Source organism: Scyliorhinus torazame, chromosome 14, assembly GCF_047496885.1.
Source record: "Scyliorhinus torazame isolate Kashiwa2021f chromosome 14, sScyTor2.1, whole genome shotgun sequence".
Lineage (NCBI taxonomy): Eukaryota > Metazoa > Chordata > Chondrichthyes > Carcharhiniformes > Scyliorhinidae > Scyliorhinus > Scyliorhinus torazame.
This window is the reverse complement of record NC_092720.1, coordinates 37543996-37556741: the sequence shown is the minus strand read 5'-3', so window position 1 is coordinate 37556741 and position 12746 is coordinate 37543996. Positions and strand designations below refer to the sequence as shown.

Sequence of the window (12746 nt, the reverse complement as noted above, 5' to 3'; positions counted from 1 at the left end):
CAGTTTGAAAAATGAAGGGCAATAAAATATTGGCAAACTCTTTAAAATGCACTAGTTCCTGAAAACCTAGCTCCTAAGCTCTTTAAGACAGAGATAGTTATGTTCTTGATTAATAAGGGGATCAGGGGAGAAGGCAGGAGAATGGGGATGAGAAAATATCAGCCATGATTGAATGGCTGAGCAGACTCGATGGGCCGAGTGGCCTAATTCTGCTCCTATGTCTTATGATCTAGTGTACTATTTAAAACACTCTCCCCAAACAAAAGCAAAGCGTCTCTTTCCCACCCTCCAGAAGCACAAATTGGAAACTTGTGGACTGCTCTAGATGTGAGACACTCTGTTTTCACGCATGATTTTCTGTGTTAGGAATTACCATGATGATGGGAAAAAGTAAAAGATAAAAGTTTAAAAAGGGACAAAATCAAATTGAGTGATTTTCTCACAACAGAGTTGTGAACACAGAAAATGCTGAAAATTCAAAACAGGTCAGAGGAAAAAACAAGGACAGGTGAATGTTTTGGGCAAAATCTCTTCAGAATCTGAACCTGCCTTTTCTCTCAACTGATACAGATTGATCTGTTGAATAGTCAAGTATTTTCTGTTATAGGAAAGTGATGCTCCTTCCTAAATCCCAGAAATGCCACCTGATGCACTGAATAGATCTCCATTCCAGCTAAAAAGCAATCAATTTAATTGAAAAGTTTAATCGTATAGCAGTCCAGCTTGGCACCATCATATGGCACAAACATAAAAGAATCCTTTTATGCCTAGATTTGTGGGAAAATTGTAAAATTAGTATACTTTAATCATTAGCAAATAAACATTTCACTTTTCTTGCCTGAGCCTGTGAAGCACCTTAAACAAGTTTCTTTAGATTCAATAAATGGTCTGGGATGGGTACTGCAATAGGGTAAGTGCTTTGGTTCTTCACTGCAGTGTGGCAAATGAGCAAGAAGCTTCAGAACTACAAATATTTAATTGTCCCCACTCGGAACCAAAACTTAACAAAGCAATTTGTTCTCTTCTTTCGCGCCTTGGGGTGGCACAGTGGCTAGCTCGATTGCCTCACAGCGCTAGCGACCCGGGTTCAACACTCGACCGTAGTTGATTGTGTATTTTCTGCAACTACTCCAGTTTCGCCCCACAGTCCAAAGACGTGCAGGTTAGGTGGATTGGCCATGCTAAATTGCTCCTTAGTGTCCAAGGTTAGGTGGGGTTATGGGGATAGGGCGTTCTCTTGGAGGGTTGGTGCAGACTCCAACTGCACTGTAGAGATTCTATGATTCTATTCCTCCCCAGCAGTGCGATCATCATTACTGACCAAAGTAAATCTATGCAAACCGCCCCCCCAAAGGGACCACAATACACTAATGATAAACAATATGAATGGTGAACCATGGGGGAAAAAGGTGTAATGCAATCCTGTACTTGTGGTTAAGTTTTATTGCCACGCTTTGAAATACAAGATGAGACCCACAGACAAATTAAGGTTGTATTATTCATTCCCATGATCTGGAATTCTGTAAATTTTTATATACATGCAGAAAATAGATAGGGAATATATCATAAGATACTAACATGCTGAAGGGGTGCAAAAACATCAATCCCTTCTCACCCATTTACTATCAACATCCAAATCCCCATGCAAATTAGTCTCAAATATAATTTATCGCATAAAAATTGGGGCTGCTAATACAGGAGTTATTGAATGGATCAACACCTCGGGTTGGGAGTTCAAACAAAATAAATCGGATAAATCTAGTATTGGAAAGTCACCAAAGTTGCTGGATTGTCACAAATATTATTCTGGGAAAGGAACCCGTCACCCATATCTAGACACCGAAGTAGAATTTTTCTGTACTTCATCAATGTATTCTACCAGAGACTAAACCTTCCACTTCCATTTAATGTTCCATATAGTTCTGCATGAAGAAAGTTGACTAGGAGAGTGGACATTTGACAACTGCAGAGAACAGAAACTGAGAAGCAATAGCAGGTGTGTTTGACATAAGGGAGAAGTTGGGGCAGTGGGTGGGGGTGGGGGGGGTGTCTTATTCTATCCTGTCATACAGTTCGGAAACAATCTGGAGTGAATCCTAATTAAACATGACAAAGTTTGGAGCACAACTTATGTTGATTAATAATAAGGGATATGGGGTTATGGGGAGAAGGTAGGAGAATGGGGATGAGAAAAACATCAGCCATGATTGAATGGCGGAGCAGACTCGACGGGCCTTGTGGCCTAATTCTGCTCCTATGCCTTATGGTCTTATGTTGCCCTCGACAACTTCTTCCTTCAACCAGTTATCCCCAAAATTACAAGCTAACTAAACTAGTCATTCATCTTTTGTATGTTGCTAGCATAAAATATTTCTCAAAATAGTCAATTTCAGAAATAATTAACAGTAAGATTCACTGAGACACACAAGGTGTTTTATGAATTCAAATATTATATATGGAAATATGCCACACCATTCTGGAGTTAGGGAAGGCTTGGAGAAAATTAACCAACGCTTACAATATTGCCGATTTGGTAAACCCGGATTAAAATTAAAACTGAAAATGTGACACAATATAAATTCCAAGGATCAAATTCCACTCACCAATAAATGCATTAAAATTAAAAAGTAAACCTTTTAACATGCAGTTAAAAACACAGCACCCAAATTATAGAAAGGAAAACACCACAGTAACACAACATGCATCTATTTACCATTCAGCAATCAACCATCTTACCTCACTGACATCGGACCCCATTCGACAGCAGAAAAGGATAGTTAAAAAGAAGAGGAATATTGATAACTTTCCCTAACAAACTAGTTTCAAAACTTATTTACAGTATTTGATTTTCTGGATTTCTACCAAAAATTACACCGCAATAACAAAACGAGTATTGCTGAAGCATTCATTGCAAATCAATGCAATCCTCAGTCAAGAATACTTATTCAAGCGATATTTTAATTACAGCTGTAAGTTGAAGTATGGTTAATTGTTCATTATATGAGAATTCATCTTCTTGTATCAATAGTCTTGGATCATCAATTGTGAACAGGATCGCACCAATCCCTGATGCAACAGATTTGTCTGAGTTTTGGTGTAGCAGGGCAAATAATAGCATCTGCCGCTAAATAGACTTGCCCCCTTGAACCCTTCTGTTCAAAAATGGTTTTGCCCATTAAGCTGCTGAAAGGGAGAATTGATAATGATGCAGTGAGGGAAACAGCATTTGGGACCTAGTGAACAAAACAATAGGATATCTCCTTAAGCAATGAGTTCGAAGGGTTGGAAAATAAATAGCAAGGCGGCGTTGAATGAAAGAGGATGAATTTAGTTTCAAATCAGGCAATGAGAAAGAGAAATAGAAGATGGAAAGTAAGAGAGAGTGGGAGGTGAAGAGAGACAAGGGAAAAGTTCTTATTTCGATTTTTGTAACCTACAAAAAGAATTCAGAGCTTATAAAATTGAAACTCCCTACTTGAAAAGTTATTTTCAGTGCCAAAGTAGTGTTATTAACTTTATCATGTTATTAATAGCGAAATGCAGTTTTCGCAAAGCTAATGGGTGAAAGCTACAAAAGCATCTCTTCCTGACCAAAAGCTGCTGTATCATCAACAAATAAGTAACATTGAGAGACACAATCATCACCATTACTTTGACAGCAAATTCTGCACATCATAACCAGATATGGACCATATTATTCAGAATTCCAATTCCTCTCATACGAATGACATTTTTCAGCACCTGTCTGGCGCTTCTATTTCGTCATTTACCTGATTTCCAGTTTTTCAATATTTTCCTCCTCAACTTGAAAATGGGATTTCCTGGTGTAACTGCTGGTTCTCGTTACCTGGAATGTTTCAATTAATTATATTAGCGATTAATCAATGACATTCCTCTTTGTTGCTCTCAATCCGGCTACTGCGTATATAGGGAACTGTTAATTCCACCAATGAAGGAAGAAGCATGAAAGCCTTCTTTCTGTCATGTGAGAGTACCTTTAAGAAATGGGTGTTTACTACTGCAGTGATGTCAGAGAGTGGGTGGATCTGGGCTGCCTGTCAGCTTTTTACTTTCGTTTTAGGCTGTTTGCTGCAGGGTGTGTTTTAGTTTCGTTTTCAGAGTTGGATAGCTGCAGTCACAGCCAGAAGGTGTATGAATCTCTCTCTGTAATCTAAAGGCTGTAAATTGATGCTGGTGATTTAAAACTAATAACAGTAGTGACTTTAATCTGATGTGCTTCTGGTAAAAGGTGTTTTAAAGCTTATGGATGTCAAAAGGAAAGCTTAAAATAATTACTTAGTGTTGTATCCTTTGGGGGTTGTATTTGAATTAATGGTTGCGAAGATGTTCACTGTATGTTTTAAAAAGGTTAACTTGCGTTCATAAAATAAACATAGTTTTGCTTCAAAAAATACTTTTCCATTTCTGCTATACCACACCTGTGGGCCATGTGCTCCCCATACCACAATCTATTAAAAGTTGTGGGTCAGGTGAACTCCATGCTACACTTTGGGGTACTCTAAACCCGGGCCCATGACAAATTGGGGGCTCGAGGGGGATAAAAGTCTATCGATTGGATTGGCTCAGTGAACTTAAAGACAGTGAGGGGTGAGCATATTGTGGTTGCTTTACAGGTATGGTATTTTAGTTTAAGTAGGGGGTGTGTTCTGCACAATGGCTCTTTCAGAGGCTCTGAAGTTTTTGGGGGTGGAGACGGTCACATGCAGAGACTAAAAGCAGACTGTTAGATTGGGCAAAAACATTGCAGTTAACATTACCTGACAAAATGCGAAAAGATGAGGTCATTATGGCGGTGGCTAAGCATTTAAAGTTGCCTGAGATACAGTTTGACTCATTGGAAATGGCAAAAATTCAGTTACAACTCAAACAAATGGAACATGAGAAAGAATGAATGCAGCTTGAATACGAAAGAAATAGAGGAAAAAGAAAAGCAGAGAGAAGAAAGGAGAAAAGAAAGAATAGCCCTAGCAAAACAAAAAGGGAAAGGGAGATACAGATCAGGGATAAAGATAGAGAGAATTTGAACTTCAGAAAATGGCCATGAACCATGACAGTCAGTTAAAATTGGCACACGTAAAGGGAAACGTACCTTGGATGATAGTGATGAGGATAGTGAGAAAGAGCGTCATAGTCGAAGGCTTGGTGGGGATCTATTTAAATATGTCCAAGCATTGCCAAGGTTTGACGAGACGGAGGTGGAAGCTTTCTTCATTTCATTTGAGAAGGTAGCTAAACAAATGAAATGGCCACAGGACATGTGGGTATTACTGATTCAAACAAAGCTGGTAGGTAGTGCTAGTGAAGTGTTTGCATCACTGCCGGAGGAGGTATCTTGGACGTACGAGAAGGTGAAAAAATCCATCTTAGGTGCATATGAACTGGTGCCTGAAGCCGACAGACAAAGGATTAGAAATTTAAGGAAATAATTTGGTCAAACATACATGGAGTTTGAAAGGCTCAGACAGAGTAATTTTGATAGGTGGATAAGGGCTTTAAAAATAGACCAAACGTATGAAACTCTCAGAGAATGTATGCTTTTGGAGGAGTTTAAAAATTCAATTCCTGATGTAGTGAGAACTCATGTGGAAGAGCAGAGGGTTAAAACTGCGAGGTTAGCAGCAGAAATGGCAAATGATTATGAAGAATTAATTCACAAATCAAAGCTTGGTTTCCAACATCAGTTTCAGCCTGTGAGGGATAGAAACTGGGGACATGAAAAATACTCACGTAGTAAAGGTGATCTGATGGGAGATAATAAGGGAAGTGTACCTCAGGCTAAAAAAAGAAATCCAGGAGGGTGGAAGAGACATTAAAAGTTTCAAATGTTTTCACTGTAATAAACTAGGCCATGTAAAGTCGCAGTGTTGGTGGTTGAAGAAAAACACTGGGAAGGCTGATGTGGTAAAACAGGATCAGACAGTGGGGTTTGTTAAAGTGGTAAAGGAAAGCCCAAGTGAAGCGAACGAGGTGCAAAAGATTGTACAGCCTGATCAAGAGGTGATTGATAAGAAGGTGCCAGATTTCTGTAAAGAATTTACTTGTGTGGGTAAAGTTTACTCATGTGTATCAGGATGAGCAGGTAAATAAGTCACAATTTTAAGAGATATGGGAGCTAGTCAATCTTTAATGTAAGAGATGAGGAGTTATGTAGTTTGGGAAGAATGTTGCCAGAACAGGTGGTGATATGTGGAATTCAGGGTGAGAGTAGTAGTGTTCCATTATATAAGTTAAGGTTGGAAAGTCCAGTGAAGAGTGGTGAAGTGGTAGTAGGAGTAATAGAGAAACTACCTTGTCCAGGATAACAGTTTATCTTGGGTAATGATATAGCTGGATCGCAGGTGGGAGTGATGCCTACTGTGGTGGATAAGCCAGTGGAAAATCAGAGAACTGAAGTATTGAAGGACGAATATCCTGGGATTTTTCCGGATTGTGTAGTGACAAGGTTGCAAAGTCACAGGTTAAGACAAGAGGAGAAATCAAAGAGTGAAGATGAAATTGAAGTGCAATTATCAGAAACGATTTTTGATCAGATGGTTGAAAAAGAACAAGAACAGGTGGAGGATGAGGCGGATATTTTTAGTTCAAGAAAATTGGCGGAGTTACAACAGAAAGATACAGAAATAAAACGGATGTATCAGAAAGCATACACGGAAGAGGAATCGGAGTGTATACCAGAGTGTTATTACCGTAAAAGTGATGTCTTGATGAGAAAATGGAGACCTTTACATATGCAGGCGGATGAAAAGTGGGCAGAAGTTCATCAAGTCGTATTGCCGGTAGGGTATAGAAATTAAATGAAATGAAAATTGCTTATTGTCACAAGTAGGCTTCAAATGAAGTTACTGTGAAAAGTCTCAAGTCGCCACATTCCGGGGAGGCTGGTACGGGAATTGAACTGTGCTGCTGCCCTGCCTTGGTCTGCTTTCAAAGCCAGCGATTTAAAGGAGGTGTTGCAAGTTGCACATGAGGTACCAGTGGGAGGTCATTTGGGAATAAGGAAAACTCAAGCTAAAATACAAAAACATTTTTATTGGCCTGGACTACATAAAGATGTAGTTAACTTTTGTCAATCATGTCACACATGTCAAGTGATAGGGAAACCTCAAACAGTGATAAAACCAGCGCCCTTAATACCCATTCCAGCATTTGAGGAACCTTTTACACGGGTCCTAATTGATTGCGTAGGACCGCTTCCTAAAACGAAAAATGAGAATCAATATCTTTTGACCATAATGGATGTGTCTACTAGGTTTCCAGAGGCCATTCCAGTACGTAATATTGCAGCTAAAAAGATTGTGGAGGAGTTACTTAAATTATTTACTAAATATGGACTACCCACAGAAATACAAACGGATCAAGGATCAAATTTTACCTCAAGGTTATTCAAAGAAGCTTAGGAATAAAACAATTTAAATCAACTGTGTACCATCCAGAATCGCAGGGAGCGTTAGAAAGGTGGCATCAGACATTAAAGGCAATTTTGAGGGCTTATTCTTAAGATTATCCAGAGGATTGGGAAAAGGAATTACATTCGTACTGTTTGCAATTAGGGATGCACCTAATGAGTCAACCAAATTTAGTCCTTTTGAACTAATTTTTGGTCATGAGGTAAGAGGACCACTTAAATTGATTGAGGAAAAATTGGTGAATGAGAAATCAGAACTTACATTATTGGATTACGTATCAAATTTTAGGGAACGATTAAATAGAGCAGGGGAATTGGCTAGACAACATTTAAAAGTTGCACAAAATGTGATGAAACAGATAGTGGACAAGAAATCCAAAGTTCGTAGTTTTGCCAGTGGAGATAAAGTTTTAGTGTTGTTACCAGTGGTAGGTGAACCTTTAAAAGCAAGGTTTTGTGGACTTTATCAGATTGAAAGGAAATTAAGTGAGGTGAATTATGTGGTAAAAACGCCGGATAGAAGGAAAACTCACCGAGTGTGTCATGTGAATATGCTTAAAAGGTACTTTGAAAGGGAAAGAGAGAAAAAGGAGATTTTAATGATTCTAACTCAAAGTGATGAACCAAATCCAGATGACTGTGAATTTGACATACCTCCAATTAAATTGGAAAACGAGGATGTTCTTAAAAATTGGGATAAATTGCTGAGTTACCTTCCAGAGGAAAAACAAGCTGACCTGAAAGAGTTATGGATATCACATGGGCAAGTTTGTAGAGATAAATTGGGAAGTACTAAAATGGCTATACATGATGTAGATGTGGGAAATGCTGATCCAATCAAACAACATCCATACAGACTTAACCCTTTAAAATTGGCACAGGCTAACAAAGAGATTGAGAGTATGCTTAAAAATAGGATAATTGAAGTGGGTTGCAGCCAATGGAGCTCACCCATAGTGATGGTACCGAAACCAGACGGTACCCAACGGTTGTGTGTGGACTACAGAAAGGTTAATGCAGTTACAAGAACGGACTCTTGTCCTATCCCACGTTTGGAGGATTGCATTGAGAAAGTCAGACAATCAGCTTTTATTTCTAAACAGGATTTACTTAAAGGTTACTGGCAGGTACCTTTATCCGAAAGGGTGAAGGAGATTTCAGCTTTTGTGACTCCAGATGGTATATACCAATTCAATGTTATGCCATTGGCATGAAAAATGCACCAGCCACATTTCAACGGTTAACTAACAAAGTTGTTTCAGGATTACCCAATTGCGTGGTATACATCGACGATCTGGTAATTTTCAGCCAGACATGGACAGAAGATTTAAAACATCTGATGGAGTTATTCGATCGACTTCAGGAGGCGGGTTTGGTGATAAACCTAGACAAAAGTGAATTTGGAAAAGCCCAAGTCACTTTCCTTGGCCATACAATTGGACAGGGTCGAATGGTCCCACAGGATGCGAAAAAAAGTTATTGGGGAGTTTCCGATACATTCGACACGACGGGAAATAATGCGATTTCTTGGTATGAGTGGATTTTACCGGACATTTGGACCGAATTTCAGCAGTGTGGTCGCTCCACTGACGGACCTGCGTAAGAAGCGTAACAAATTCCAGTGGACAGTGGAGTGTCAACAGGAATTTGACAGCCTGAAGGCTGTGTTAACCACTGCTCCTGTGTCAGCCATCCCAAATTATACGAAACCATTCAAAGTGGCGGTTGATGCGAGTAATGTGGGTGTAGGTCTACAAGAAGACGACGACGGAGGGCTAGAGCGGCCTATTGTTTACTTTTCAAAGAAATTGAATTCTCACCAGAAAAGGTATTCAACGATTGAGAAGGAGACCTTGAGATTGGTGCTAGTTTTGCAACATTTTCACATTTATGTGACCAGCAATCCGTCTGACTCCATTATATATACTGATCATAATCCGTTGACGTTTTTGGAGCGATTCCGGACTAACAATGCAAGGCTGTTTCACTGGGGTGTATTGTTACAGCCATTTCATTTAAAAATAGTTTCTGTGGCAGGACGAGAAAACGTGATAGCCGATGCTTTGTCACGAATGTGGTGAACGAAAGCAATTTCAGTTGGAGGAAGAAAAAGAAAGAAATAGACTATATTATTATACCTGTTTGCGGGTGGTTTTTTGAAACGAAAAAGTATATTTACTGTGTGCATTTCTTAAAGGATAGCGAAAAGGTGAAAAATGAAACCATCTTGAAGTTGATGGGTTTTTTTTTGGGCGGGGAGCTGTCATGTGAGAGTACCTTTACGAAATGGCTGTTTATTACTGCAGTGATGTCAGAGAGTGGGTGGAGCTGCACTGTCGGCTTTTTACTTTCGTTTTAGGCTGTTTGCTGCAGGGTGTGTTTTAGTTTCGTTTTCAGAGCTGGATAGCTGCAGTCACAGCCAGAAAATGTATGAATCTCCCTCTGTAATCTAAAGACTGTAAACTGATCCTGGTGATTTAAAACTAATAACAGTAGTGACTTTAATCTGATGTGCTTCAGGTAAAAGGTGTTTTAAGTCTTATGGATGTCAAAAGGAAAGCTTACAGGATTACTTACTGTTGTATTCTTTGGGGGTTGTATTTAAATTAATGGTTGCTAAGATGTTCACTGTATGTTTTAAAAAGGTTAACTTGAGTTCATAGACTAAACATTGTTTTGCTTTAAAAAATACTTTTCCATTTCTGCTGTACCACACCTGTAGAGTGGGCCATGTGCTCCCCATACCACAATCTATTAAAAGTTGTGGGTCAGGTGAACTCCTTGCTACACTTTGGGGTTCGCTAAACCCTGGCCCATAACACTTCACTTACTTCAAAATAGAATGTTTCATCAAACAGCGGGTTGCTGGTTTTCTTCTTCACTTTGGTCCTTTTTTGATCCAACCTAACAAAACAAAAAATGGTGACAATTTATACCAAATTCAAAGTTAAGAATGCCTTTCAGAATTAAACTTTTAAGGAATGGGGGATATCCAGATTTAATGAATTGCTCTGATGAGACCTAGGGCTGGATTTTCTGGACCGAGTGATGGTTGGTTAGGAGGCAGAGAACCTGGGAAATAGTGGGGGAAGCAGCATGTCAGGATGGCCTCCTTGCTGGCTATTATTTCTTCACTCATGCACAACCGAGCAAGGATACCTTCATGTTGAGGCATTCTCATTCATTTGCCTGCCTCAGCAGCACCCACCTCCCCTGATGGGGCTTCTCAAGCACCAGAGCAGCTGGACCCCTGATTTGGCCTGCAGCATATTGCTTTCCCGCCATCCTAACTGGATGGCAAACTTGGAGGCAGTCAATTAAGAGACCACCTCCTGGAAGATTACTGAGCCAGTTTTACTGTCGACATGCAGACCTGGGAGGGAGACAGTAGCACAGTGGTATTGTCACTTGACTAGTACTCCTGGGTAATGCTTGGGGTGACCATGGTTCGAATCACACCACAGTTCAATAAAATATCTGGAACAACACAATATCTGGAACTGAAAGTCTAACAATGAACATGAAATCATCTTCGAGTGTCTTCCAAAAAAAACTCATCTAGTTCACAAATGTGACTTCAGACCCACAACAATGTGGTTAACTCTTAAATGCCCTCTGAAATGGCCCTGCAAGTCAATAAAAAGCAGGCCCCGCAGAGGTGGCAACAGTGGGGCAGTCAGCAGGGAGATTCCCTGGGACTCCTGAAAAGAGATTCTGGACCCCACAAAGGCTCATGGCTTCAAGTCAAACATAGGCAAAAAAACCTCCTACTGATTATCACATACGGTCTACCCTCAAGATGAATCAAGACTCCTCCGCGTTGAGCAGCAATTGGAGGAAGCACATAATGTGGCAAGGGCGTAAATGTATTCAGGTTGGGGGACTTCAATATCCATCACCAAGAGTGACTCTGTAGCACTATCACAGACAGAGCTGGCCAGGTCCTAAAGGACATCGCTGCTAGACTGGGAAGGTGGTGTGGGAAACAAGAGGGAAAAAACATACTTCATCCACCTACCTGCCACAGATGCATCAGTTCATGACAGTAGGAGTGACCGCCGCACAGTGGGTGGCATTGTGGCACAGTGGTTAGCACTGTTGCCTCACAGCTCCAGGGGCACGGGTTCAATTCCAGCCCTGGGTGACTGTGTGGAGTTTGCATTTTCTCCCTGTGTCTGTGTGGGTTTCGTGCGGGTGTTCCAGTTTCCTCCCACAGTCCAAAGGTGTGCAGGTTAGGTGGATTGGATATGCTAAATTGCCTTTAGTGTCCAAAAAGGGTAGGTGGGGTTACTGGGTTACAGGGACAGGGTGGAGGTGTGGGTTTAAGTAGGGTGCTCTTTCCAAAAGCCGGTGCAGACTTGATAGGCCGAATGGCCTCGTTCTGCACTGTAAATTCTATGATTCACAGTCCTTGTGATAGCGAAGTTCCATCTTTACATTGAGAGTACCCTCCATTGTGTTGTGTGACACTTTCATCATGCTATATGGGATAGACTTCGAACATATCTCGTAACTCAAAACTGGGCATCTATGAGGCGCTGCGGGCCATCAGCAGCAGCTGAATTGTACTCACCAAAATCTGCAACCTCATGGCACGGCATATCCCCCACTCTGTCATTACCACCTAGCCAGGGTTAATCCCTTTGATGAGCTAATCCCCCTGAGAATTCTGGAAATTTGAAATACATTTTCCAATTCATCACAACCGTAAAGAACTGCATTAGTGTGAAAGTTCTGTTTCCCCACATCCTCCATTACAACTTAAATACATGGAAAAATAATTCAAATCTTATCAGAGTACAGTGAAACACATTCCTACACCAGAATCGCCTTACGGGCTGCAAATTAACTTGTTTTCCTTTTAAGCTCTTCCTCCTAACTTGTGCAAATGCAATCAGGCTACTCTATGTAGAAGCATAATATAATTCATAATTTAAAGTTTAGAATATAATACTAGAATCAATACCATACCTAGATGGTCCAACCAGAGACACAGAAGCATAGGGATCACCACTCTGTCCATTTACAAGAGGAAGTCCTTGGCATTCAATAATCCTGAGAGATGAAAAGAAGCAAACAAAAAGCATTAACAATGTTTGTAGTTATATTTCCTTCTCTAACCTTCAAATCTTTTCAGGGCCAGGTGCTATTCAGCCCTTTTCTTTAAAAATACAAAGCAGTTAATTAATTGACAATATTTGTGAGGGTTATGTCATATGCACACCACAAAAGAAATAGGAGAGAAGACAATCCTCCCTCCACCAGCCTCACTGCAGAGTTAGGAATTTATAGATTTTATTTGTTTCTTCTAGTCCACGCT

General features: G+C 40.2%; 1 protein-coding gene across 1 annotated transcript in view; it reads right to left on the bottom strand.

Annotated features, from left to right (window-relative positions):
- rasa2 (RAS p21 protein activator 2) overlaps nt 1-12746 on the bottom strand; it is a 244361-nt gene that overhangs the window by 89997 nt on the left and 141618 nt on the right. Inside the window, exons 6-8 of the mRNA XM_072473964.1 lie at nt 12398-12481; nt 10258-10330; nt 3771-3847 (exon numbers count right to left, since the gene is read on the bottom strand). Coding sequence (XP_072330065.1) covers nt 3771-3847; nt 10258-10330; nt 12398-12481 — 234 coding nt within the window. The remainder of the gene's footprint in view (nt 1-3770; nt 3848-10257; nt 10331-12397; nt 12482-12746) is intronic.